General features: G+C 40.0%; 1 protein-coding gene across 2 annotated transcripts in view; it reads left to right on the top strand.

Annotated features, from left to right (window-relative positions):
• Arhgap15 (Rho GTPase activating protein 15) overlaps positions 1–27857 on the top strand; it is a 628420-nt gene that overhangs the window by 98122 nt on the left and 502441 nt on the right. For both annotated transcript variants that reach the window (XM_052182436.1, XM_052182437.1), the window contains one exon: positions 5221–5308. In XM_052182436.1, coding sequence (XP_052038396.1) covers positions 5221–5308 — 88 coding nt within the window. The remainder of the gene's footprint in view (positions 1–5220; positions 5309–27857) is intronic.

Here is a 27857-nt window from a genome sequence, read left to right on the forward strand (position 1 = left end):
ATAAGAGAGGAGACAGAAGTTCTCAAAGTGGCTGGTCTAAGGGTTTTTTGTCTAGAGGGTTTTATGGCAAATCATTCAGAGCCACATGGATGTGCCGGAATCAAATCAACTCCACAGTAAGGAATCCAGGTACCAGAGTCAAGTGAGCCAAAGCGAGTCAGAAACTGATGAAGTCATCTTAAAATAAGTTGTTCTGGGTTTGTTGCCTTTTTGTGTATATGTAAAGAACATGGGGCAGAGGACAGGACACAAAGCTGTGATGTGAAGAGAAATGAGTATGTTGGAGGCCCTAGAACCTTAGACACCAGTGACTATTTCAAGGGTCATTTCCATCCCCCAGCCAAGCAGGTATACGCTGCTGTTATTTTGTGCTGCCATCCGGTGTCCATTTGGTAGAATGTCAAGCTGCTCTCTGGACTTTTCTTCTTTTGGTTTTGCTTGGTTTTACCTTCTTCCATTTCTTCCCCCTTACAACTCACAACTTGCTTTTAGTAAGTTATGTGAAGTACTCTACTTGCCTAAAATACCTTGGCAATTGACTATATCAAAATCCCTTGTTCTGATACGAATTGAGGTCTGGCTTTGAAATTATAGTCAGAACCTTTCATCCTATCAGATGGCTTTGTCAAAATGTGAAACATGTTTTTATTTCTTGTCCATGGATCTATCTTGGGCACTGAAAGACCAGCTTGATTCTTCATTGACTTCCTGGAAGTCTGGGTGGGGACCTGCTCATTCCAGGGGTTACTGACTCCTGATTTCCTAAGCTACATGTTTTCTCATAGCTTAAATTTTGTCCTCTTGTGAAAAAAGGAATGAAGGAAGGGAGGGAGGGAGGGAGAGAGGGATGGGGGAATGAAGGAAGGAAGAAAGGAAGGAAAGAAGGGAGGGAGGGAGGGAGGGAGGGAAGGAGGGAGGGAGGGAGGGAGGGAGGGAGAGAGGGAGGAAGGAAGGACAAAGGAAGGACTCGTGGAAGGGTTAAAACTGTTCCCAATGCCCCAGTGTTATTATGACATTTTAGCTGCTCCACATTGGTGTAGGAACACACTTGGTCTGCAGAAGGTGGCACAGAAGCTGGAATCACCAATACAGGCAGCTCTGCTTCTGGAAGAAAGAGGTCAAGTGCTTTTCTAAGAGCCTGTTCTCTCCTTCTAACTCCTGCCTGAGGCTCGCCATGGAGTATGCATAAGAGGAAGGTGCATGGTTCTGTTCCAGAGACAGCTGATCCTTCACAATGGGAGTGGGCTTCGGGGGTAAATCCCTAAATCTTTCCTGTGTGACTGTGTGCCCTTAGGTAGGACACAGTCTCAGTAAGGTTCATTTTTCTCCTCAGTTATACTGACACCTCATTCACTACAAAGAGCTACTTAGAGGAATGGATTCGTTCTCATCTTCAGTCTTCTAGAGTCAGTGATACAAATCCTTGAGGTCTGTCTTACTTTACTTTTATCTTTTACTTACTATTATAGTTATTTTACTATAGTTATTTTGCTAGTCTGCTTTAGAATTGTGTGGCATAGAGTGTGTGGTAATATTATTGGCTAAATTGTTAGAATACAGGATGCATGTGAAATACCAGTTGGCATTCTGTGTACCAAGCACAGACCAAAGCAATAAAATAGCTTCTAGTATTGACATGGAGTCAAGAGAGAATAGTCTCAACTATCTAGTTGGAGGTTGGTGAGATGATTAATGCTCTTCCAAAGAATATGGAAACATAGTAAGAAAGCCCAAATAGATAAATTGTTCTCACAAACTATGAACGGTTTTTAATAAATTAAAGTCAGCCAAGATTATCTTGCCAACATTGATGATATACTCAGTCAAGTTGGCAATGTTTAAATCTTGTTAAAAATACAGCATAAGGACATAGATTACACATATGACAGGGTCTATTTTCAGGTAAATTTCACTTGACCTTAAATTCTCATGTGGTCTTAAGTAGGTCTTAAGTAGGTTAATAAACTCTGAGACTTTTCTCTATGAGTATATGGGGATGTTAGTAGATCTGTTATTTTGGTTCTAAAAGTGTAAACTTTAGCTAGACTAATAAACTTTTACTAATTGCTCAAAGTAATTATGTCACTGATATTTTTTAAAGATACCATGAGAGAAATTGAAGTGAAAAGGGATCTTACAGGCTTCTACTGCCTTTTATCATTTCTTTTTATATGAAATGATTTTCAAGCTGAAGGATTCAGCTTTCCTCTTCATTCTGATACAATAAAAATGATGTTGAGACTGACAAAGCCAATCTATCACAGCAGCAGACATAAGTATTGCAGGTGGTCACCTGACTAAGCTTCCCAGATCTTTGTCCTTAGGCACTGGTGCTTGTCCTTCTAGTTTACCTAGCAGGGATACATTGAAAGTCCTACAACAGAAGGATGACGTAACCGAAATTTATGGATTTCCTGCCTAACCCGCTCCAGTTAGAAGTTGAAAGAATAGAAGTGTTTTTTCAGCAAGTTCTATAAATGATCAACATCTGAAAAAGATTCAAACCAGAACCATTTCTCTAGGAACTTCTATAGATAGGAAGCAAATACGGTGTACGAGCAGCCTGCCAGAAGATAGAAATTGTAGTGAGAGGCATAACAGGTGGGTTATGCCTCTCACGTGTGAGGGTGCCTTGCCTCTGATCACAGACGGTCATGTGACAAAGATGACTAGTCTTGACCAGTAGACCTAGTTCACTAATACTTCTCACTCTTCCTTATGGAGTCATCTGACACTGCATCAAGGGAAGGTTACTACTGATTCAATTCTCCCTAATACGGCCGGTATCTGCAAAAACAAATGTGTGCTAATCTGGACATAAAATAATAGGTTTCCCTGACATTTAATGATTTGATTGAGACACTGACTGAAGATGGAAGACACACATCTAGAGAAAAATGGGTCTGACGGTGTGGTGTCACATATAATGAAATTCTGAATGTGTTTTCTTGCATGTTTGTTTAATCTGTTCTTTCTTTCGTTTTTAACTAGTGTATGATTTGGAAAGCCTCAGGAGGGGCTGGAGAGATAGCTCAGTGGTTAAGAGCACTGACTGCTTCCCCAGAGGTCCTGAGTTCAATTCCCAGCAACTATATGGTGGCTTACAACCATATGTAGAGGGATCTGATGCCCCCCCCTTTTTTTTGTCTGAAGGAAACAACAGTATACTCACATATATTAAATAAATAAGTCTAGGAAGAAGGAAGAAAGAAAGAAAGAAAGAAAGAAAGAAAGAAAGAAAGAAAGAAAGAAAGAAAGAAAGAAAGAAAGAAAGAAAGAAAGAAGGAAGGAAGGAAGGAAGGAAGGAAGGAAGGAAGGAAGGAAGGAAGGAAGGAAGGAAGGGAGGGAAGGAGGGACGGTGGGGAGAGAGAGCAGGAGGGAGAGAGAGCAGGAGGGAAGAGAAAAAGAAAGCTTCAAGGGTCTGAAGAGATTGCTCAGTGCTTAGGAGCACTGTCTGCTTTTCCAGAGGACCATGTTTGGTTAACAACAACAATGTGGTTGCTCACACTATACTTTTCTCCAGTTCTGACACCCTCTCCTGGCTCTGCAGGCACAAGGCATATGCATCTGCATCCTGGCATAACACGAATACACATAAACTAAACATAAATAAAACTTCTTAAAAAGAACAACTTCAGGAAAGCACGAGCAACCCCATTTTTATTTTCATTTTTTCGGCATCATTAGCCATATCAAAGCAAAACTGACTTTGTAATGAAAGCTCTAGATTCTAAAGGAAAAGTCCAAAGAAATCACACAAAATCTTGGGCATTTGGGAACATGAGGATAGGTCACATTGGCATCTTTTGTATGGTTTTCTATTTATCTGAATGTTGGCTTTTTGGAAACCTTTTCTCTATCACTTTTTGTAAAATCAATACATTTATGTTTAAATAAAAGTTCAACTTGAGAAAATTGTAACAATAATTTATTGAGTAGAAACTTGTGCATGTCAATCTTATTGATAGTTTTTCCACCTATGAAAGAAGCCTTTCCCCACACTGATATACATGTTAACTACAGAAGCAATTGTGTGTTCAGTTGAAGGACTAAGAAATACAAAGGGAAGGAAAAAGCTCTCACAACCTTGTTTAACTATGGCTACACAGAGACTGTTGTCCTAGCCCAAGTGCTCATTGGTTAAATAAACGTCCATTTAGTTCCTAGATTCTCCAGGTCTCTGTGCTAGGCTCTGTGAATATCCGAATGATGTTGAAATGATCTCTTTGCCTGGAGGGTTGTATTTTAATGAAGAGAATGAAAGTGGAAAAATTTGAAGATTTTTCTTTCATTCATCATCTGACTTGTCATAGATGTACTTTGAGGGAAGTGATATTTGGACTCCTGATGGATGGAATTAATAATCAGAGCTGGGTGAAAAAGGTCCTGGGTAAATTGCATGGCACGGAGTAAAGTACATATTGTGGATAACACTGAAATCTTCCCACCTTAGCATCCTTAAACACGGGGGTCATTCTTCCCATATACAATAGTATCTTGAGGTCTGGCTCTGTCTGTTTGTTTCGTACTTTAGCATCAGAATTACCAAGTAATGTGTCATTCACATTAATGGCCAGAGCCTTGGAAACCTGGAACCCATTTAAGATAAATTTAAATGTGTAGAAATAAGGATTCCTAGGCAAAAGTTATATATAAATTTTTAAAATTTCATGAAAGTATATTGTTAAATTGTACTCCAGAGGAGATAATATGAAAGAATATGTCTAGAGTTGGTTCTTTTAATCCTTGGCACTTGGGAAACAGGAGCAAGCAGGGGGAAGCCTGCCACTCTTCCCCTTGTAATTCCTTGATTGCTGGTGTGTATCAAGAGCGTTTGGATTTAAAGAATGAAGGGGAATCTGGTCAGTCTTTCAGATTCTGAGATGTGCAATTCTGAGAGATGGGGTGGCCTCTCACACTTACCTTATAGCTTCTGTCCTGGGAAGGGGCACAGTTGTGGATATCCAAAACCTGGACATTGATTAGTTAAAGAGTATCAAGGGAAATTTACAAGCTGAGAAAATTTTATTTATGGGTCACGGATTTTTAATGTTACAGTATTTTTTTTATTATTATCAGAATTCGTTTTACCACTTACCAGATTTAAGTAGATATCTAGAAAATTTCATTAAAAAGTAGTCTGCATTCACTACAAAGTCCCTGACATGACTTCTCGATGTTCTTTCTACTCATGATGCGTTCGTCTGTTTCTCCCCTAAGGAAAAACTGGTCTACTTCCTGGATCGTCCTTTCTGGTCGAAAAATTGAATTTTACAAAGACTCCAAGCAGCAAGCTCTTTCTAACATGGTAGGTTGTTCTCTGTTTTGCTACCGTCTTTTCCGAAATAGCCTTGAAGCGAATGTGTGGTTTCCTCAGACTGAAGACCAAAGCCCCTGAGCTACCAACATCTATCTCAAAGCGGATGGAAGAAATGACTCAGTAACCTTTTAATCAGATGGAGGGAAAATAGAACGTAGTGTCTGTTTTATTAAGCACTGCATTTAGAGAAGATTTCCGAATGAGATGGATAGTGAGCAGTGTTCTGGTAATGTGAAGGTAACACTCTAAATTAAGGTGCCATTTATAAGTGCTTTACGTTTATTTATGAAATAATCACTAAATGCTGCTACTTTCCCAAATAATGCATTATAAAGCATGTTATAAAATGCATTAGTAATAAACGTTTAACGGATGAGACTATGGGAGGCTGCTTTAAAGAATATTGTAAGACGTAAATCGTATTAAACCATGTATGTGCATCTTTAATACATGGATTTAAGTTGCTATCTTGTGTTCTATAAAGTGCCTCACACATTAATAAATAATAATAAACTGCTCATAAGTGGCACCTTAATATAGGGTGTTACCAATGAGAAAACACTCTCAGCTCATGAAGCGATTTTTTTTATCTTATTCTAACTACGACATTCACTATATCCAGCTAACCTTTCTGAATACTTCTTATGACTACACCTAATAAGCTTAATGTGATTTCTGTATCTTGTGGTTATTGCGAAGTGAGATTTGCAGGATCGCTTTATTATACCTGAAGGAAAGCATCACAGGCCATAGAGATTGGCATCTATAGCAGGAGCAGTTTGGAGTTACTCGCTGGTGAAACCTAGACAGAAAAGCCCGGCTGCCCAAATATGACATCTACCATGAGGTGCAAGAAAGGGTCGGTAGACTGTCTGTCAGCCATGATCAGGGAGGACTCCAGACCATAAAGAACTAACATGCCTTAGTCCATTGGTCTGATAGATGGTAGGAAAAGTGGTGCCCCGGCAGGAGGGAACCATAACGAACAAGTTTATATTTGACAGGTGATAAACTAATAAAAAGTTCTTGGCTCCACACTTACTTGTCATGTTTGCTGTACACTCCTCGTTTAATATAAAATAGGACCTATGGCTAAGAAATGTCTTTTAAAGGAGCGAAATTGAGTAAGAACAAAGGATCACATTTGGCTTGCTGCTCATAATTGAAATCGCCTTTGTCTGCAAGTGGCTTACTGATTTTGGCGTCTCAATAAGGTCCAACCTACAAACTAATTAGGAATAAATTAAAAATATCCCAGTCCTTAGGATTTTTAAATTGCTTCAGAAATTTGTTTTAGGGCTTTGTTTTGCTTTTAATTTTTGTCTACAATAAGGTTGAAATAATATTTGAGGAAACATAAAACACCACATAGGGCTGGGCACAAACAGCCCCTTGCCGAGCCTTTGTCTTCTCTTTGAATGAGTTCTACAGGGAAGGTAAGAAATGGGAAGATGCCAGCCTGGCTGGGCTTGACTGCTAAGAAGATGATCTTTGTCCTGCTGAGGGAGAAGAATCCTGCAGGAGCTGTGTCACATGGGAATGTAGGAATAATGGGAGGGATTAATACCATACTAAAGCATTTACTTTATTATTTTTAATCTCCTCATACCAGGAGATACAATCCTCTCAACTGTTTAATTATACAAAGGTGAAAGAAAACCCACTTTTCTACTGCTGACAAACCATGCAGGCCAGCTCACTAATTGCATGCCTCCAATTCAACCTTCAGAATTGTCACAAACTGACAATGGATTTGATTTGTAGAAGAAATTCATTGACTTTTTTTTTTTTTTTGGCAGTCCTTATTTATTACTTCTGGCCGCGTTTTCAGTGTGCCTAGTTTCTTCCAAGCACGCATTGTCTTCAAAGCGAATTCTGGGTAGGGGCTAACTGTTCTGTGGTAATGGGGAAGAGAATTACAGATCTGTGTTTGTACCGCATGAATTGTCTTGCTAGTCAACTTCTTGGATTCATTTCTAACCAAGTATTAAAGGCCTAGTGGGATGGCTGCATTTACCAACTAGAGCCTCAGAGAAATGATACAATGGTTGCCAGGCCTTGATTAAAGATGCTGTGGTTTTATTCTGGAAAGGATTTATGTTCAAGTTTCTGAATTTCCCTCACACCCCTTAGCTGAGTCCCAGTGTTCTCTCTTCTTCTGAGTTAAAAAAAAAAAAAAAAAAAAAAAAACCCAAAACCTGTCCTCTTCTCCACTGGGCCAGGAGAAGCTGCCATACATGCTCTAAAGAATACGTTGTGCTATAGTCTTTCAGAGCCATCATAATGTATGTACATATTTGGAGCTGAGAATGGCTCAGTGCTTAGGAATATTGTCTCATCTCTCCCAGGACTCAGGTTCAATTCCCAGTAGCCACAGGACAACTCACTACCATCTGTAATTCTAATTTCAGAGACTTTGATGTCCCTGGTCTTCACTGACACCAGCCACACATGTGATACACATACATGCAGGCAAAAGATTCATATGTATAAATTAGAAGTAAATAAATCTTCAAAAGATAATTAAAATATTAAAATGTTTTGTTTGGTGCAAAATATAGAAAGCCGCAGTACAGTTAAGACATTATCGTACCACATTAATTTTATATAAATTGTTTAATGCATTTATAGAATAGAGAATATATGAGAGAGAGAGAGAGAGAGAGAGAGAGAGAGAGAGAGAGAGACTCACTGCTTAATCCTTGCAGGTCTGGACCATCTTTCTATGTAGACCAGGTTGTCTTGAATTTACAGAAAACAATCTGGCTCTGCCTCCTGAGTGTTGGTATTAAAGACCTGTACCAAGTCTGCCTAGAAAGAGGGTATAAACTTAAAAATAATTACTGTTATGCAAGACTTTCTTAAAGACAAAAACTATGTAACAAAATAATAAAGCAGCTGTCCACCTGGGCCTCATGCACCTTTCTGGATGCCCATGAGCATTTCCAGACGCCATCTTTGTCAGTGTGAGGATTCACTACTGCTGTTTTATGGGTCACCTCACAGAATGCTCTGGTGGATCCCACAGTCCACATTTGGCAAGATCTTTTCTCACTGAAGTAGTTTCAGTTTCCATCTGTCTTTTCCACTTAGGACTGTTGAAACAGCACCACACTGGTGGCACATCTTAAAAAACAAATGCTAAGCTCTCTTGATTTTAGAGTCTGGACTGGTTGGCGCTGGTAGATCCACTGTTCAGTGAGGACACCCTTCCTGTGTGGGTTCCATCTCACTGTTGTAGTCCCACAGGTAATGAGCAGAATACTAAAGCTTTGCACTTCTGAGGAGATCTCATCCCCAAGTCCAGCTTCTCTACCATTACAAGGGTTTAAGGTTCTCATACGAACATTTCAATTCTATTGCAATATTCTAGTCACATGTTTATCCTGAAATATGCACAAGATCACCTTGCTTTGGATTCTCAGTAACTTGAAAAAGTAAGCAGAGGACTTCTATCTACTTCAGGGTTTTGAGAAAGAAGATCAAACAGTAACTGGTCACCTACTGTCAGCATTTCATAACAGAAGGACCCTATAAACTGCCACCATCTGACCACCTAAGTGGCAAACAATATAGAATGGAAATCAGTCTCTACAGAGAAAGGAGCCATCTGCTTTCTACCTGCATCCTGGTTCCTGCATATTCACCTCACCTCAGAGGAGAGCATGGCCAGTAGTGGTTGCTGCACATTCTAGAGTTGTGAATAAAATCCATGATCAGTGGTGGATGCTGGAGCAGGTGGTCAGTGGTAAATACTGTACTTACTATAGTCTGGAACATAGTCTAGAAGTCTTGTTTTTAGATGTAGCCCATTTTATAGTCTGTCATTTTCAGTCTAAGTTTCAGCTAAACCATCTTACTGTAGTCTCCAAATTCTACTTCCTCCTCCTCCTCTCCTTCTCCTTCTCCTCCTCTTTCTCCTCCTCCTCCTTCTCCTCTTTTTCTTCTTCCTCCTCCTCCTTCTCCTCCTCCTTCTCCTCCTCCTTCTCCTCCTCCTTCTCCTCCTCCTTCTCCTCCTCCTCCTCCTTCTTCTTTCCTCTTCTCCTTCTTCCCCCCTCTTGAGCTGAGTTCAGAATACTTTTCATGTGTGTCTTTTAGTTCTTTATTTCTGTCTCCCTGTGTGTAAAGCATTTTTCCATAATTTTAAATAAGATAGTTCTCACTTCTAGGAGTTTGTTTTTTAATTATTCCATCAGCAGGCAGAGCTACTTGTTTCCTGCAGGTATGATATTTTAGACTTTGGTAAAACCAGGAGGAACAGTGGTTTTCTGGCCTGTCTTGTGATTTAACAGCAGTTGCTCATGCCTACAGTGTGTTATGTCTTTCTGCTGCCTCTCACTTCTGTTGCTGTGGCTCCTAAATGTCATTACTATGACTGTTCACTAATCAATAAGATTGAAATATGATCATGGGAGGTTCCCTGTGGCCTGGGGTAAATGTGTCCAACATGCTGAAGCATTTTCAAAAAGAGTATGAGACAGGGACTCCTTATCTTATAGTCTCAGGTTGTATCTGTGTAATGGAGGGACCACAGAAACACTAACTCCTCAGAGACCATGTTTTTTCCACCCTTTCAACATTGTAGTCTACCCTACAGTGTGTTTTTGTGGTCTGGGAATCAGAGAAAGGGGGGAGATGGAGAGAGGGGGAGAGGAGAAAGAGACAGACAAAGAGAGAGAGAGAGAGAGAGAGAGAGAGAGAGAGAGAGAGAGAGAGAGAGAGAGAGCAGTTTCTCTCTTAGTTCAGGTTTTACTGCTGTAAACAGACACCATGACCAAGACAACTCTTATAAGGACATTTAATTGGGGCTGGCTTACAGGTTCAGAGGTTCAATCCATTATCACCAATGCAGGAGAATGGCAGCATCCAGGCAGGCATGGTGCAGGGAGAGATGAGAGTTCTACATCTTCATCTGAAGGCTGCTAGTAGAAGACCGTCTTCAAGGCAGCTAACATGAGGGTATTAAAGCCCATACCCATACAGGACACACCTACTCCTACAAGGCCATACCTCCTAATAGTGCCGCTCCCTGGGCCAAGCATATACAATCCATTATAGTCTCAATACTGGTTCTTGCTTATCCTTTCATAAGTTCTGGGGAAGGGCCTTGTTCTATTAAACTGTGTGGTAAAACAAAACTCAAATGTGTAGTGTAATTGAATGACCTCAGAAGGCCATGAAGATATATTGTTTTAATACTCAGTTTTCCTGTCTTAGAGTTCTACCTCACACACCCAAATAAAAACTTTATCATAACCTTCCCTCTGTCATTTCAGACTTTCAGTTCTGAAGTAATTTTTAAAAGATATTTTCTTAATCTAACCGTTTTCCTTGTTTTTGGTGAGAGAGTTGATCCACATAACATTTCGACTCATTATAATCTACTTCACTTGAATGTGAGTATGCAGTCAGTTAATCAGGTTTGTGCTATTTATATCAGCCTTGGTGGGAAAAGGCTTCATCAGAATATGTATTGAAATCCCACAATGAACAGCTTGCTCGTTAAGGCTGCATATAAGGCACAGAGATATAATCAAGATAGAGACTTTGCCTTAGCAAATCTGTGCCAATAACAATGAGATGAAACAGGAAACAGAAGAGATGTTTGTTTTTGTGTTTGCTTCTTTCTCTTCTATTTTTTTTTCTTCAAGGTTTAAAGGAAGGAGTGCTAACATCTGTGAAGGACTTGAATTGGGCCTTGAGAGATGGTTGTCATTTCTGCATATAGGGAGTGGCAGGCAGAAAACCTCGGGAAGCGGGAAGCGAGGACCATGAACAATGACTAAGAATGGGTGGAATACGCTGCGACATAAGTGAACTTCTTTATCCCATTGAAATACAGGATAAAATAAGCCTCAAGGGGAGGCTGTGAGCTTGTCCATGTGCTGTGGAGACATAGCTATAAAATGTGATATTGGTATATAATCCAGGCATCTGTATCACAAAATAAACTAAATGGCTTTTTTTTTTTTAAACAAATGTATACTGACAAGGAGTGTGACAGGCGTGAGCGGTCTGTAAGGAGCTGAACTTATAGTGGGACCCAAACAAGAGGGAAAAGATTCTCCTAGGGGCATAGGTCACCCTCCATGCAAGAGCAAAATCTTTGCTTCCAAGTAGGGGCACTCTCTGGTATTGTCTCAGCCCCTGCTGCCAGTTGGGTTTTCCTCCGAGACCTTGACTAAAACATACTGTATTTTTCTGGTGTAGTTATAGAATGTTGTTCCTGGACAATTTCAATTGGACGCTTTTAGCTCATTTCCAAGTTAGCACTCAGGTACTTGCTGCATTTTGTGACTTTAGAGTTCCTGTTTGCTATATGGGGAAACACCTGACTGTGTTCATGGGACATTAGAGATGCACGTGCTTGATTAATCAAGTCCCATGGATGGACAGCCTTGTAAAGAGGATTCCTACAAGCTTGGTTATTCTTTCCCTGTTTCACATCTCTATAGTGTACTTTGCTCACAATCCCACCATCAGGTTTTCTTACCCTTTCTCTCTCCCATTGAACCACTTACAGTATGTAAGAGCACCAACAAGTCCCCCTCCCACTTTAGTCCTTCTTTGTATGTGAGCAACTGTACTCAATTGGGGTTGTCTATAGGAGTATGGTCAGGGGTCATTAACTTAAACAAGGGCTATGTACCAATGGCTACACCACTGATGAATTTGACTCCCTCACTTAGCAACCATGAAATGCCTAGAGCTGATAGAGAGAAGAGGATCTTTATGATCCCCTCCTCAGGTAAGGATTTCTGAATAGGACTTCTTCTGGTTACTCCAGAAATAATGAAAACAAGAGACAAAATGAAGAACAACTTTTTTAAGTGTAGCGACCCCACTCACTTATTTATTCTATGAATAATCAATAAGTTCTACCAGGCATCACATGATCATTTTAATCAAAGAGAAATCCAAATGAATAATATATGACTCTTGCTCTCACACTGCTGTGATATGGTAGAAATGACAGACCCATAAATAAGCCTATTAGAATAAACTATGACTGTGCTATACGTGTAAGAAAGCCAGCTCCAGACCAGGTATACAGGAATATAAAATGAGCAAACAAATCAAAAATTCACTGATAATAAATCAGAGAAATTTATTTTATCACAATTCTTTGGTATGCATATAATTTTACTGTTTATTAAAATGGAAGCAAATTTGCATAATAAGATGTATGTATTTGGTATTTTGAACATAAAGAACTAAATCTTGGCTGAGCACTTGATACTGTAAGACCTAGAGCATTTTTGTCAGACGTGACTGATGTTTTGATTTTATAATTATCAGTTCTGAGAATGCCAGTTTGTATAAATAGGTAGTTCAAAATAACAAGAGTACCATTTAGAGACATTTTGGAAATAGGTAAGAAATTTTATCACAATCTTATAGCCAAAATTACATTTGGTGATTTTTTTTAAATGAAATTCAAACAAGCAAATCAAAGTTGGGTTTTATGAAAATCAAGCCCTGTGCAAACTATACAGTCCAGGGGCACATTCATTTTATACTGACCCGAGAAATGGAAGGAAAGTATGAATATTCAGTTTTTTCATAAACTTCCTCTTGTGCTTCTGTGAGGGCAGAGTCCTTAGTATGTCCTGTGAGGCCACCAGCCTCAGATATCAGCTGAGTACCCTCAGGGAGCTTTTGCTGGGTCTAGGGGTGTGAGTGCATGTGTATTGCTGAGCGCTCAAACATGCTGCAAACTCAGAACAAGCAAGCTTGAGGTGAAGACCTGTGACACAGCACAGGCAGGTGTTGCCAGAAACATTATCTCTGCAATTTCATTTTGAAATAATGTTTTTCTCATCACACATTCAAAAGCAAAAGTAGCCGAATTGCTCATGACTCCCACTACTGTCTCAGTCAGTATTCTATTGCTTTGAGGAGACACCATGACCACTGCAACTCATATAAAGGAAAACATTTAGTTTGGGCTGGCTTACAGTTTCAGAGGTTCAGTCTGTCATCATAATGGTTGGAAGCATGGTGCCACAAGGCAGATATGATGCTGGTGTGGTAGCCTAGAGTCCTGCATCCCGATCAGCAGACAACAGGCCTGCTTGACCATCTGAGATCTCAGAGCCCACCTCCAGTGACACACTTTCTTCAACAAAGCTGCATTTCTTAAAAGCCACACTCCCTATGGGCCTTTGGAGGCTATTTTCTTTCAAACCACCACACCAATAATCATTTGCTTGATAGTTTAAAAAGTTGTACTTTAGAACCATAGGGTTGTGTGGTGATTTGACTAGGAATGGACCCCAAAGGATCATATATCTGAATAATCAGTAATTAGGGAGTGCTGCTACTTGAGCGGGATTAGGAGGTATGGCCTTGTTAAAGGAAGTATATCTCTCAGGGTGTACTTTGGGATTTCAGAAAACCGAGCTGGGCCAGTCTCTCCCCAACTTCCTTCCTGCAATGTCTGCCTGCTGTGCTCCTTGACCTGACAAGGGACTAAATCTCTGAAACTGAAAACAAGACCCCATTAAATACTTACCTTTATAAGAGATGCCATGGTCATTGTCTCTTCTTAACAGAAAACTGACTAAGACAGTTTGGTACATGTGGTCCTTTCTCAAAGAGGATAACCTAGAAGGTAATCCTCATTCTACATACCCCACTATTTGATCACTCTACAAGTACTACTCTGCAAGCCCAACTTTGCCTCACTGTGCCAAATGTTCTGAAAAGTGCAAAACTGACAGGGCCATGCTGGGTGCTCAGGACTACAGTGTGATTTCCCTGAGAGTCAGAGTCAAGAGGATCCCAAATTGAAGCCTTCCTGGGGTACAAAGCTTGTTCAAGGTTCTAAATTCTATCCTAATTATTAAAAAGAGTAGAAAAGAAAAGAAAGTTGGGAGATGGAAGGAGGAGGATGAACTCATGATCTTTCTGCCTCTGCTTTTTCAACATATTTTATCAGCATGTACCACAAAAGGAAAATGATATGATTCTACACATAAAAGAGTTAAACACTCCAAAAACTTAAATAGCAAATAAACACATTAATATAGCAGAATAAAGTCAGCAATCTTTCTATATACATAGTACAAGTACACCAAGAATATATAAAACAATCCTATTTGCCATACCCTAAAAATATACATATATATCTTGAAATCAGTCTAACCCAGGATGTGAAAGACTTGTATAAAATAGTCAAAAGAATATAGAAGAACCTCCTATACTCAAGGATTTATATGAGTAATATTTTGAGATAGGCATCCTACCAAAAGCCATCTAACAGATTTAACCCAATAAAAATCGAATACAATTATTTACATAAATTGAAAAATCTCAAATTTTATGTAGAAACACTCATATAATAAAATAAAAAAAATCTACAGAATAGCCAATACAATCCTAAACAATAACAGAACTAATAGAGGTTTAACCACTCCTGATTTAAGTTATACTGAAGAGTTATAGAAAGAAAAACAGCATAACACTTGACATGAAAACAGAGACATTGATCGATGGATGACCTGATGACCCACAGAAAACCAAGCACATCTACAACCCCCTTTTCCTTTTTTCTTTTCATTTTCCTTTTTTCTTTCTTTCCTTTGTTTTTCCCAAAGAGCCAAACTAGAGAACTACACACTCGAGAAAAGATTGCATGTTCAACAAATGGTGCTGGTTGAACTGGATGCCTGAGTATAGAAGAATGATATTAGATCCTTACCTCTCACCCTACACAAAATGACAAGTTTTGTCTATCAAAAACCTCAGCATGAAACCCGGTGCCTTGAATCTCATAAGGGAGAAATTAAGAATACACTTGAACTTACAGCTCAGGAAATAACTTTTGAATAATTGCTAAGAAGCATAGGAATTAAGAGCAACAACTGGCAAATGGTACTCATGAAAATTAAAATCTTTCTACAGCAAATGATACCATTGTCCAAATGCACAGACAGCCTACAGAATGGGAAACAATTTTTCAAGCCATATATCTGATACAGGATTAATATCTAAAATATACAAAGAACAAAAGAAGAAAAAACAAAACAAAGCCAAAAAACTAAATCCAATTACATTGGGACAAGGAAGTCAACAGAGAGTATTCCAGGGATGAAACATCAATGGGTAAGAAACATACTTTTAACGTGTTTAACATTTTTAGCCATCTAAGAAATGCAAATTTGCCAGGGACTAGCCTTGGCAGGGTTCTGAATCCAAGAGACAATGTATGGAATAGGCAAAGGAGACTTTGACCAACTCAGGCCATCATACTTTTTACACCTATTCTTTTCACAGCTGAAAAGGTTTTCCATTCATTTTCTCATTTTATTGTATACAGTCACTTTTAAGAGTTCCCTACATTTAACAATAATGTGCAGTCTGTACTTTTCCCCTTACTTCTCAATGTCTGCAGTTTCCTGCTAACCCATAAACTATATCATAACTTCAGCAAGCAGGTAATTTCTAACCTAGCACATTGGTACATAACCTAGTGACCATGGCTGGCAGCAGTTGTAGTTACAATATAGAGAGGTGACATACTATATGGGGAAAATGCAGATTTAATTATTGACACTCACAGTCTCCCCATATCCTAATCAGGAGATCCAATTATTCTAATGTCCAGAGCTCTCAGCAAATTAGTAGCCTGCATCAGTTCCTCATCCTTGCTCTGCTCACCTATGAATGTTCCCACCAAGTCTTGGAACCAATAATCCAGTAAGACCTTTCCAACTTTTTGATAATCAACTAACTGCTGTTTGGAATAGATTGATGAACAAATTGTTGTCAGAACTAAGATCCCATCACATGAGAACATCTTGACATGAGCTGATATACCCAGACCCAGGGCCTTGTGTTGACTCAACCACATCGCCATAATCAACAAACAGAGGAGTAATGATCTATTCCACTCCCACGATCCTCAGAGACAAACAAGAATAAATCACACTCGAAGGTCTCTTTTCCTTTTTTGTTTTTTTTGTTTTTTGTTTTTGTTTGTTGTGGTTTTTTTTTATTCTGGGGAAATGTTTGTCATAGACAACGTGAAAGTAAAGACTTCTAATTTCAAATCTAATCATGCAAATGTAAACCTAAAGAGAACCCAGCATTTCCCAGGAAAGGCCAAGAGATTCTGTATGAATATCCTCACAGATCCTTGCCATAAGGGCATCTGTCTGAACTACCCTCAGGTTCCTTTCCTAACAGAGGCTTGATCACCTCCACAAATTAAAACTACCTTTAGAGGTTATCTTAACCCAATCAGAATGTTTAAGACCCAAAAGCACACAGACAAACAAAAATACAAAACAACAAATGCTTGCATGGATATGAGAAGAACATTTATTTGTCATGGCTCATGAGAGTGCAGACAATCTGCAGCCACTGGGGAAATTGGTGTAGAGACTCCTCAAAAGCTGAAAATAGATATATAACATGATTAGCAATACCACTTCTTGTGCATGTACACAAAAGGGCTCCTAATCTTGCTACAGAGAGATAACTGTTCATCTATGTTCATTGCTGTTCTAATCATAATAGCCAGGAAATGGAAATAGCCTAGATGTCCATCAACTTATGAATGCATAATGAAAATGGGCTCCTTTTACACAATGCAATATTATTCAGCTATTGAGAAAGAACAATCATTCTGAGTGTGGTGACCTAAACCATAAAAAGCAGACCATGTGTTTTTTTCTCTCGTATATGGCTGCTATCTTTGAATCTTTAGATATTTGTGTTTCATAGATGTTAGGAAACTAGTAAGCAGATTGGAAAGTCTTTCAAGAGAAGAGAGGCAGAGTGATATATGGGGGGGGTGGGGGGCAAGAAGGATAGTAAAACCAGAAGGATTAAATAGGGTGAGGGTGAAACAGCAGGATAGAAGAAGGCATATGGAGAGGGGGTAACTGATACTAAAGGCCTCTTGACATTGTATGAAAATGTACTATTGTAGAAATTCCCTTAAATATATACATATACACATATAAAATAGTTTAAATTGAGTTACTTTAAAATGGGGCAGGGCGCAAGATCCCAACTATATACTACATGCTAGCGAATAAAAAAACCCAGAATCAGAAACAGGTTCTTTTTTTGAGTTGATGGTCAATGGGGGTCTCAGGAAAGACAAACATTGCTGGCATTTCCATTGCTTTTTGTTACCCTCCAGAACTTGAGAATAAGACCCTATTGTTTGAAGCCCCTCATTCATAACACAAATTTATAACACATGGAGAAATCAAGTAAAAACAGACCCAGGAGCTTCATCCCCACTATTTATCTTTGATAGTCATGGAAAGTGTAATGCATTGTACTGGAAGAAAAATTAATCATCAGTCCTACCCAGCTGTGAATCTTCTGAGTGAGGTAAGATAATGATCTGCCTGTCCAGACATGTCCACTAATGCACAGATGTTATGGAAATGACCAAAGATTTTCTGATTGGACCTACGGCCAGCTTCAAATGATGAAACTCATTCCTTGCATAGGTACCAGGGCTAAGACCTTGAGGACAGACATGCCATGACCTTGGGGCTAACCTACTATTATTCTACTAATAGGACATAGTATGTGAAAGACTCCTAACAACTTATCACTCTATCTGTTGCTCAGTCCATTTCTCAACCCTCATCATAGAAAAGTCCCATCCCCCAAGGCTTCAGGACCACTGTCAATGGTAAATGAAAGATTGTGAGGGTCAGAGATGGTGGATAGCAAAATATGCTGATTTTTGGACACCAAAGGTCAGCGGCACACAGGAACTCACAGTGATTATGACAGCATTGCACAAGACCCGAGCAAGCTCAAGTCAGACTCCCAAAACATCTTGCCTCTAGAATGGGAGCTATTGTCAATTGATAGACGCTAGGAGAGTTAGCAGTTTTCATTAGGGTGTGACCCCCTGGTAGGTCAGTGATCCAAAGCAAGAACCACACCTGAGAGTATCTAGGCAGCACAAATTGGACTTAATAGGAAGAGAGAGAAAGAGAGATAAGAAACTGAGATTGAGAGAGTGATCGAGATATATAGAGAGAAACAGAGAAAAAAGGCAGAGACAGGCACAGAGACAAAGCCATAGAAAGAACATAAAATTGAATCTCGTAGGAAAGTGAAGTGCATCTGAGAAGCATGAATATCATCAAAATTCATTGTATGACATTCTGAAACAATTGACTAAAAATACATTTTAAAAGAAAAAGAGATATCAAAACCTTTCTCTTGAATCTAAAAACAAATGCAAAGAAAATTGCTCATAAATTGATTTACATTGTAAAACTGGACATTGAGTTGCCTTAAAGCACATGGCAGTGACTTGGGCTAGTGTTATGGAGAATGTGATTGCTTTGAGATAGTGAAACTTCTAAGTGTATTCAGAAGAAGTGACAATGAACTTGCTTTGGAAAGATAAATGAGATTTTGAGCCCAGCATTGTAGGAGAAAATAGCTTATGTAGTTATAAGAGACTAAGGAATGGTGAACTATGGGAATAAAATTCATTAATTGAATTATTTCATGAAACTATTGATTGCCTTTTCTTCCCCTTGTTCAATGCAGTTTAGACTGGCTTAATCATTTTGATCAAGGCTTCCAGGGAGAGTAAGTGTGGTGGAATCTGGGATCTGTGGAGCCTCTGCAAAACATCTAGGAACATTTCCACTTTGGGATTGCATCCTACAAGCTTCAGCTGGTTTCTGGACTTGGAAGTCAATGACCTGATTAGAAATCTAGTTAGAGAAGACTAGTCATGCAAGGACATGATTTCACCCTGCAGCAAGGAGAACTCTTCATACCCAATGTCCAGAATAAGACATAAGTCAGTTGAGAAAGAGAGTCATAGAAAGTTTTTCTGATGACCCTTACCAACACTGCCACCTCCACCCCCATCACCACCCAAAAAGTAACAGCCTAGGCAAGAATCCATCCAAGTGAAGTCTTAAAAATTATGGTAAGGATGCTGAAGTTTTAGCTCTCCACTATTGATGGTTTCTGGGGTTGCGGGTGTGTGGGTAGAAAAGGACTCAGGTCTCTTTAAGGGGCTTGGCATTGGGAGTTTGACAAAATAAATTTGGCGAGGTCAAAGCTGGGAGGCATAGACTTGGGAGGACTGGGAAGTGAGTATGATCAGGATGCATTGTGTTAAATTCCAAAATAGTCAGGAAAAATATTATGTTGGGAGAAAAAACAACAACAACAACAACAATAACAACAACAAAAAAACCTAAAGCCTTAGTGTGAATCAGGACGTTTGACGAACTCAGTTTTTTTCCTATATTCTTAGTTGTAAAGAACTGTAGAACTGTTTTGTGGGGGTTTTTTTTGATATTTCCTTTTTTTACATTTCAAATGTCATCCCTTTTCCCAGTTCCCACCCCCCTTCCCCAGTTCCTCCCTTCCCTGAAGCCCCCATCTCATCCTCCCTCCCCTTGCCTCTATGAGGGTAGAACTATAGAACTTAAAGGATCTTACAGACATGTCCTAAAGCTGTTCCAGCAGATGAGAGCAAAAAGGCCGTTCTCTATTGAGAAAGAAGATTGCTCAATTACTGTTTATCATCACTGAACCTTCAGTCAACCTCAGGCCATCTCTCCCTGGCTTTGATGTTCTCACCTCTCTTTGACCTTTGGCAGGATGGCCAGTGTTCTATTCCTTCCAGTGAGAGAACGGCAGGACCACTAGTCCATGAACAATGAGCACACTGGTACAAGAAAGGGAGCTCATCTGCCAGCACAAGCTGCAGATCCAGAAAGCCTGCTCAGTGCCTTTACACGGGAGACTTGTGATTGTCTGAATTAATTTCTCTTCTCTCCACATCCAGGAAGATCAGGCCAGGGGGGTCTCCTTCTTCAATTAGGTAGGTGAGATAGTTTCTGGTTTAATTCCCACATACTATTCAGAAAACTTAATGTCATTTAAAACACAATTGCTAGAGCATATTTTCAGGAGTATTTATGCCCTTGAAATTTTCTGAAGTCTAATACAAGGCTTCCATATTTAAAGGTCTGTCTGGTTCTGCTGCGCAACTTTTTTTGATGGAATGGATATTTTATTCTCTTTAAAAACATTTATTTTTATTTTGTGTACATGAGTGTTTTTCCCATATGTATGCGATGCATCATTCATTCCTGATGCTCAAGGTGGCTGGAAGAAGACACTGGATCTCCTAAAGTGGGTGGCTCTACTTTGGAGATAGGAACTGAACCTGACCTCTGAGCCCCTATTCTAGCCCTGCCATGGATATTAAATAAATGAAACTTGTAATTAATTTTTCCTCATATTTCTGTTTTTTATCAAAAATAAGGAATTTAATAACTTTCCATCTATGTTCCAGCAGCCTTTAATTTAAAAAAACAAAACAAAACAAAGAGTTCTTAGAGTTAAGCTTGATCAGTGGCCACTAGTTTTAAATTGGTTCAGAAAGCACAGACACAGGCCCTGAAGGAGTGGTGTCTCCACTTACAGAACTGGATCATAAAGAACTCTCAGGTCACATTCAACATTTTAATCATGAATAACAACTATAAATTTATCTTCTGGTGTTTTATTTTTTGGGGGGTGGGGGCTGTTTTTGTGGGTTTTGGCTGTAAATCAGTTTCAGGCTCTCATGCAAGAGAGTCAAGTGCTCTACCAGCCATTACCTCCTAATTCTCCAACTTAACCTGTAATTATGTATTTAGGCTGAAGGTAATGCTTGATATACACATTCCATGAGTGATCTACTTTACTCATGGTAGGAACATTTATAGCATATTCTACAGCACTCACATATTAAGTATTTATTAGCCTACTTAGTAAGTATCCACATATTGAATAGATCATTAAGTATCATTGTTATGTTGTACAAGAAACCCAAAGAACTTACTTTCTCCTTTTGGCGTTTCTTTGTTTTTACACAGAACAAATGCAATCTAATAAAAACAAAACAAACAATAACTAAAACTAAAAAAGAAGCAGTAGCTCTCTTTCCAGACAGCTGACAGTTTATAGATTGCTCACAGACTAGGATAATTGTTTCTGGAGGAGGAAGGAAAGGAGGATCTAAAACTTTTTCTTTATGGGAGATATAGGCTATTGCTAGGACCAGGGAGCACTGAGTCAAAGAAGGTCAGGAAATTTTTAAGTACATTTGCTATATTTCTGGGCTGAGGTTGACAGTGTGGAGGGCCTTGACTAGAATTCTCTGGGCCAGGGATAGATAGAATCTAGGGGGAAAATCATTTACATTTCTAAAATGCAAATTCCTGCACTTTCAGTAATTATTTCAAAATGAAGAGACTGTGTGGACCAATGAGGTCCTAGCTCTCAACACTCAAAATTAGGGCTCGTGGTATGGATTAGAAGTAAGCACTCGTCTAACATGCACCAGGCTCCCTAGCAGTGCAAAAACCTTTTTTATTTTTTTCTTAAAGTGCAACTAACATTGTAACTCTAAGTTCTACAAAACTCAATGGATCTGCAGGGGAGAACTCCAAAGCCAAGACAGAGAAGGAAATTTGCTGTCTCAAACTTCATGTCTGTTGTATTGCCTGCCTGTGTGTCATTGGAGATTACAGCGAGTTGTAACACGTTACTGGGGAAACTTGGCTTATTTCTTGGCGTTCTTAGTATCAATGATAATAAAATTTAAGAACAGATTTAAAAGGAAGCCTGAAGATAATTGTTTTATTCTTTCAAAGAAATCCCCATGATAAGCAAGCTGAAAAATTTCTACAACTGCTGGAAAATGGAGAGAGAGATTAGAGGAAGAGTGAAAGACAGAAAGCTGGGCCATCAAGTTGGCATGGAGGACAGCTACATGATGGAGAGGGATGGGAGAGCATCAGAGAACAGCCAGGAAACCCAGAGTACCTCAGAAAGCAGACTTAGATGCTGCAGGCTTCTTAAAGGAAGACAGCAGAAGAGGCAGAGGCTATATGCCTTTCTGAGTCCCAATAGACCCTCATGGTGGCTATGGAAACTAATGATGGAAGGTGAGAATCTAATGAAAGAAAAGAATCTGGTGTTACCTTAGGGGATAAGTATTCCTCCTGCCTCTTTAGCTCAGATGATGGTTGACCTGCCTTCCTGAGGAATGCATGCTCAATAGATGGACTCTTTTTACTTACTTATTTATTTATTTTTATTTAGTTTTATTTTATGTGTTTTCATGCTATGTCTGCATTAATGTCTGTGTGAGGATATTGGATCTCTTAAAGCTGTAGTTACAGACAGTTTTGAACTGTTATGTGGGTGCTGCGAATTGAACCTTGGACCTCTTGAGGAGCAGCCAGTGCTCTTAATAGCTGAGCCCTCTCTTTTTTTTAATTTATTGATATATTTATTTACATTTCAAATGACTTCCCCTTTTCTGGACCCCCACTCCCCGAAAGTCCCATCAGTCCCCTTCCCTCCCCCTGTTTTCCCACCCAACCCTTCCCACTTCCCTGTTCTGATTTTGTTCTATACTGCTTCACTGAGTCTTTCCAGAACAAGGGGCCACTCCTCCGTTCTTCTTGTACCTCATTTGATGTGTGGATTATGTTTTGGGTGTTCCAGTTTTCTAGGTTAATATCCACTTATTAGTGAGTGCATACCATGATTCATCTTTTGAGTCTGGGTTACCTCACTTAGTATGATGTTCTCCAGCTCCATCCATCTTAAAGGAATATGTAATGTTATCTATACCTGGAGGTGGATTCAGATATTTACTATAACATTCCCTGCTGTCTTTCAGCAAGCTTGATTATTTAGGAGATAGGCTGAAATTGAGGAATACACAGGATATGTTTTTACCATGACCATCTACAGATCTAATTTTTAAATCTCCTTGTCAGTGGGGATTAGTGTTTTGAATTGGAATACTTACTAAAAATTGACTAGTTCCTTTGAGACACCAGATAACACCCATTCTACTCCACATTTCTGTGAGATACATATCTTTAATACATTTACTTCTAATTACAGAAGTTTTTGAAGATAATCAATAAACTATTAACTTTCTCAAACCACCTGTTCAGCTGGATTCTTGAAGACAACAAAACAATACATAAAAATAAAAAGAAAAATGTAAAAGGCTTCATATAAATTGTTTACTCTCTTTAATATTGTTTACTTTCAATGTGAAAAATGTGTTTTGTATTAATTACATAGCACCAGATCTAATTGTGATTCACTGCAGTGTGAGCTCAACTGCCAGATAAACCTATAGAGGTAAAATATCTGAGTGAGCACAAAGAGGAAAGCAATTTAAATGAAAACACTATGCATGAATTATTGAGTATCTGTGCAAAATGAACACAGAATAATTTTATCTTTGTAGCGTGACTTAAGACACCAAAGAATGGAAAGTCACCAGTAGACCTCAGCACCATAGCCTAGCAATGGCATCTTGAGTCTCTGTCAAGTATTTGAATCTCACAATCGAGTTCCTGCAGTCAGGACAATTATCTAACTGGGCTACAGAGTACACCATCATGTAGACTTATCACACATTTAATAACAAGCAAAAGGTTACAGTTGAAAATCTGGAGATGACAGGGATAAAGAAAGAAAAAAGAGGAAAGTAGGTTCCATTGTATTCTTAACATAAATTTTGTGAGAAAAAAACCCCAATGATCAATATTACTGTAAATGAAGCTGAGTTTACTAGACATCATTTTCTTAAGATTTGGCCATTAACCACAATAAATTCTGTATCTTACATAATTTTTAATAACTACAAAATCAATTAAATTGATAGGAAGCATTATAAATGAATAATAGTTTGCCATCCCTCAATAAACCTCACCTTAGGCTGTCTCAGAAAACTGCTTTAATTATGAAACTTGACTTTGTATTTTATCACTTTGGTCAGCATAATGCATGTTTCCCAGCTTGTGTGCCTCTAGAATAAAATGAATATTTTCCCTACAGTATATAAGGAAAAAAACACTGTACAATAGATGTATCTAGACTTTCAAAAGCCACTTGTGAACCAGAAGTTGCTGAGAAGTGGTATATCATATAGGAGAAATGTAAAGCTTTTGTGTTAGATGACCTAGGCTACAGATACTTGGTTCACATTTTATTTGATGGGTAGATTTTGATTATCTCAACTACAACATTGTGTTAATAGGGCCACAACAAAAGCAATGCCAGTTATCACAGATCTATCTGTATGCCTTTCATAATGAATGTTGAGGCACCATGAATTATTTGGAAGGTCCAAGACAGAGGGAGAAGGGACAAACACAGGAGACAGACAAGATAGGAAGTGTCAAGGTGGGCTGATCACCATACTGACTACCATTGCACAGTCCAAGAAGGCAGGATGGCTCACTGGGCAAGTGTGCTGGGCAGATTGCCTTTCTGTCAAACACAGGGAGAAACTTGAGGAACAGAGTACAAAGGAAAAAATAACATTTCATCCTATTTCTTCTGAGATTCCTGATTCCCCTTGGGTTAAATACATGACTCAAAGTCTTTAGTTGCTTGACCCACATAAATTCCATCTCCACTATTTACAGTTCCTCAGAAGGCTTGATTCCAGTTCCTGTAGGAATGGCATTTTAGCTACACTCAAAGAAGAAAAGGAGCTAAGAATATACCCACACTTTGACCATGTGGGTGGGAAGAGCTGGACTTCTAAGAAAGTCCTCTGTGAGCGCCTTCATATGACTCAAGGTTGATCACCTAAAGTGACAGCCAGTGGAAGTGAATGGAATCAACTTTGGGAAAGTCCCCTTAGCTTTAGAGGTAATATAACTATGAAAATCAGCAAGTTCAAGTAATCTATGGAGAAGCTAAAAGAGTCATTCTACAAAGGTTTTGATTAAGAAATACGTTGAAGAGTACTTTCTTGGGCGGCGGCGGCGGCGGCGGCGGTAGCAGTGGCTGCTCCAGCTGAAGGGCCATCAGCAGTGGAACCAAGGCGACACAGGGTCCAGTTAGGCCCTGCGCCCACGACCACTGACCTTCGCTGACCAGCCGGGCGGCAAGCAACTGCGGTTCTGCGGAGCCTTTCGCTGCACGGAAGCCACTTCAGAACTCGGCTGCCCGCCAGTCAGGAGAGACTCACCGCCATCTTGATCCCGGGCTCCAGAGATCAGTCAGACTGAGGTACACAAACATAATCCTAGGCCCAACACCGCAGGGGTCTGAGCCAGACGGGCGTTGGCCTGCACCCAGGCCCTGGGCTGTTCGAGTGGCCATCGGGGCGCCAACCCAGCCAGGAGTTTTTTTTTTTGCCCCGGCCGGTGCACGCGCCGCCATTTTGCCTACAGGAGCCAGAGTGCTCGGGAGGGCAGAGACTGCTAACAAGCGTAGCCTGAGGCTAACAAAACGGGGGTCTAGGCCCCAAAAGGCACAGGACTGACCCCAAGAACTGGGCGGCTTGGTGGGCCATCTGTGTGTCAACCAGCCCAGGAGGTTATTAGCACAACAGACTCTCCCGGTGCTTTCGCGGAGCGCAGACGCGCACGCCCGCCATCCGGGTCACCTGGCGGACCCAAATAACAGACATAGCCCTAGGGGAACTTTGCTCGGACCTTGGCCTCCCAGGCGTTTGCCTGGACTCAGGGCCCAGGCGACAAGGCTAACCTAGTGTGCGCCAGCCCGGTTGGGGAAATCGGCTGCCCAGCGGAGTGAGCGGAGCACAGGGGAGGTCACAGCAACATTCACCTTCGGAGCTCCCTGGGGGTGCACACGGGTTCCACCTGGTCCACAGACACAATCTGGGGCAAGGCCTCAGGCAGAAGCCCCCAGCTCAAATCTCTCCGCTTCAGATCAGCCTGGGTGGCCGCCACATCTCCAGGTCCCTCAAGAGGCTAGTGGGGGCTTCCGGGCGGCCAGCTGGGAAAAGTCGGTGTGCTCCGATAAATCCTGCGGGCCCCAGCGGGAGCCTTCAGGTGCCTGCTTTGGGATCTGAACAGCCTGGAAAACAGCACCCTGTCTACAGGCAGTGCAGAGTGTAAGCTGTGCACCAGAGGCCAACGGGGAAGGGGCAGCTTGCACTGGTGAGTCCAGCACTGACAAGACCAAGTAACACCAGTGAGAGCTAGATGGCAAAAGGCAAACGCAGAAACGTCACTAACAGAAATCAAGGCAATATGGCAACATCTGAACCAAATTCTCCTCTACCAGCAAGTCCTGGATACCCCATCACACCAGTAAAACAAGATTTGGATTTAAAATCACTGGTCATGATGCTGGTACAGGAACACATGAAGGTCATTGAGGAGAAAATGGATCAAAAGTTAGAAGCCCTTGCAAGGGAAACACAAAAATCATTGAAAGAAATCCAGGAGAATACAAAAGCCAACAAGGAGGAAATGCAAAAAACACTTAAAGAAATACAGGAGAACTTTGCTCAACAGGCTGAGGTCATGAAAGACGAAACACAAAAATCTCTTAAAGAAATACAGGAGAACTTTGGTCAACAGGCTGAGCTCATGAAAGAGGAAACACAAAAATCTCTTAAAGAATTACAGGAAAACACAAACATGCAAGGGAAGGAGCTAAGCAAAACCATCCAGGATCTAAAATCAGAAGTAGAAACAACTAAGAAAACTCAAAGGGAGACAACTTTGGAGATAGAAAGCCTTGGGAAGAAATCAGGGGACAGAGATGCAAATATCAACAACAGAATACAAGAGATAGAAGAAAGAATCTCAGATGCTGAAGATTCCATAGAAACCATGGACTCAACAGTTAAAGAAAATGCAAAGTGCAAAAAGCTTGTAACCCAAAATATCCAGGAAATCCAGGACACAATGAGAAGACCAAACCTAAGGATTATAGGCATAGATGAGAGTGAAGATTTACAACTTAAAGGGCCAGCAAATATCTTCAATAAAATTATGGAAGAAAACTTCCCTAACCTAAAGAGAGAGATGCCCATGAATATACAAGAAGCCTACAGAACTCCAAACAGACTGGACCAGAACAGAAATACTTCCCGTCACATAATAATCAAAACACCAAATGTTCTAAACAAAGAAAGAATACTAAAGGCAGTAAGAGAAAAAGGCCAAGTAACATATAAAGGAAGACCTATCAGAATCACAGCAGACTTTTCACCTGAGACTATGAAGGCTAGAAGGTCCTGGGCAGATCTCATGCAGACTCTAAGAGAACACAAATGCCAACCAAAACTACTATATCCAGCAAAACTCTCAATCACCATAGATGGAGAAACTAAGATATTTCACGACAAAACCAAGTTCACCCAATATCTATCCACAAACCCAGCCCTAAAAAGGATAATAGGAGGACAACACCAATACAAGGAGGGAAACTCCACCCTGAAAAAAGCAAGATAGTAACCTTTCATCAAACCCAAATAAGTTAAGCAATCAAATTTAAAAAATAACGTCAAAAATGATAGGAAGTAACAATCACTATTCCTTAATATCTCTTAACATCAATGGACTCAATGCCCCAATAAAAAGACACAGACTAACTGACTGGATACGTAAACAGGACCCTACATTTTGCTGCTTACAGGAAACACACCTAAGGGTCAAAGACAAACACTACCTTAGAGTAAAAGGCTGGAAGACAATTTTACAAGCAAATGGTCTCAGGAAACAAGCTGGAG

Source organism: Apodemus sylvaticus, chromosome 5 (assembly GCF_947179515.1).
Source record: "Apodemus sylvaticus chromosome 5, mApoSyl1.1, whole genome shotgun sequence".
Lineage (NCBI taxonomy): Eukaryota > Metazoa > Chordata > Mammalia > Rodentia > Muridae > Apodemus > Apodemus sylvaticus.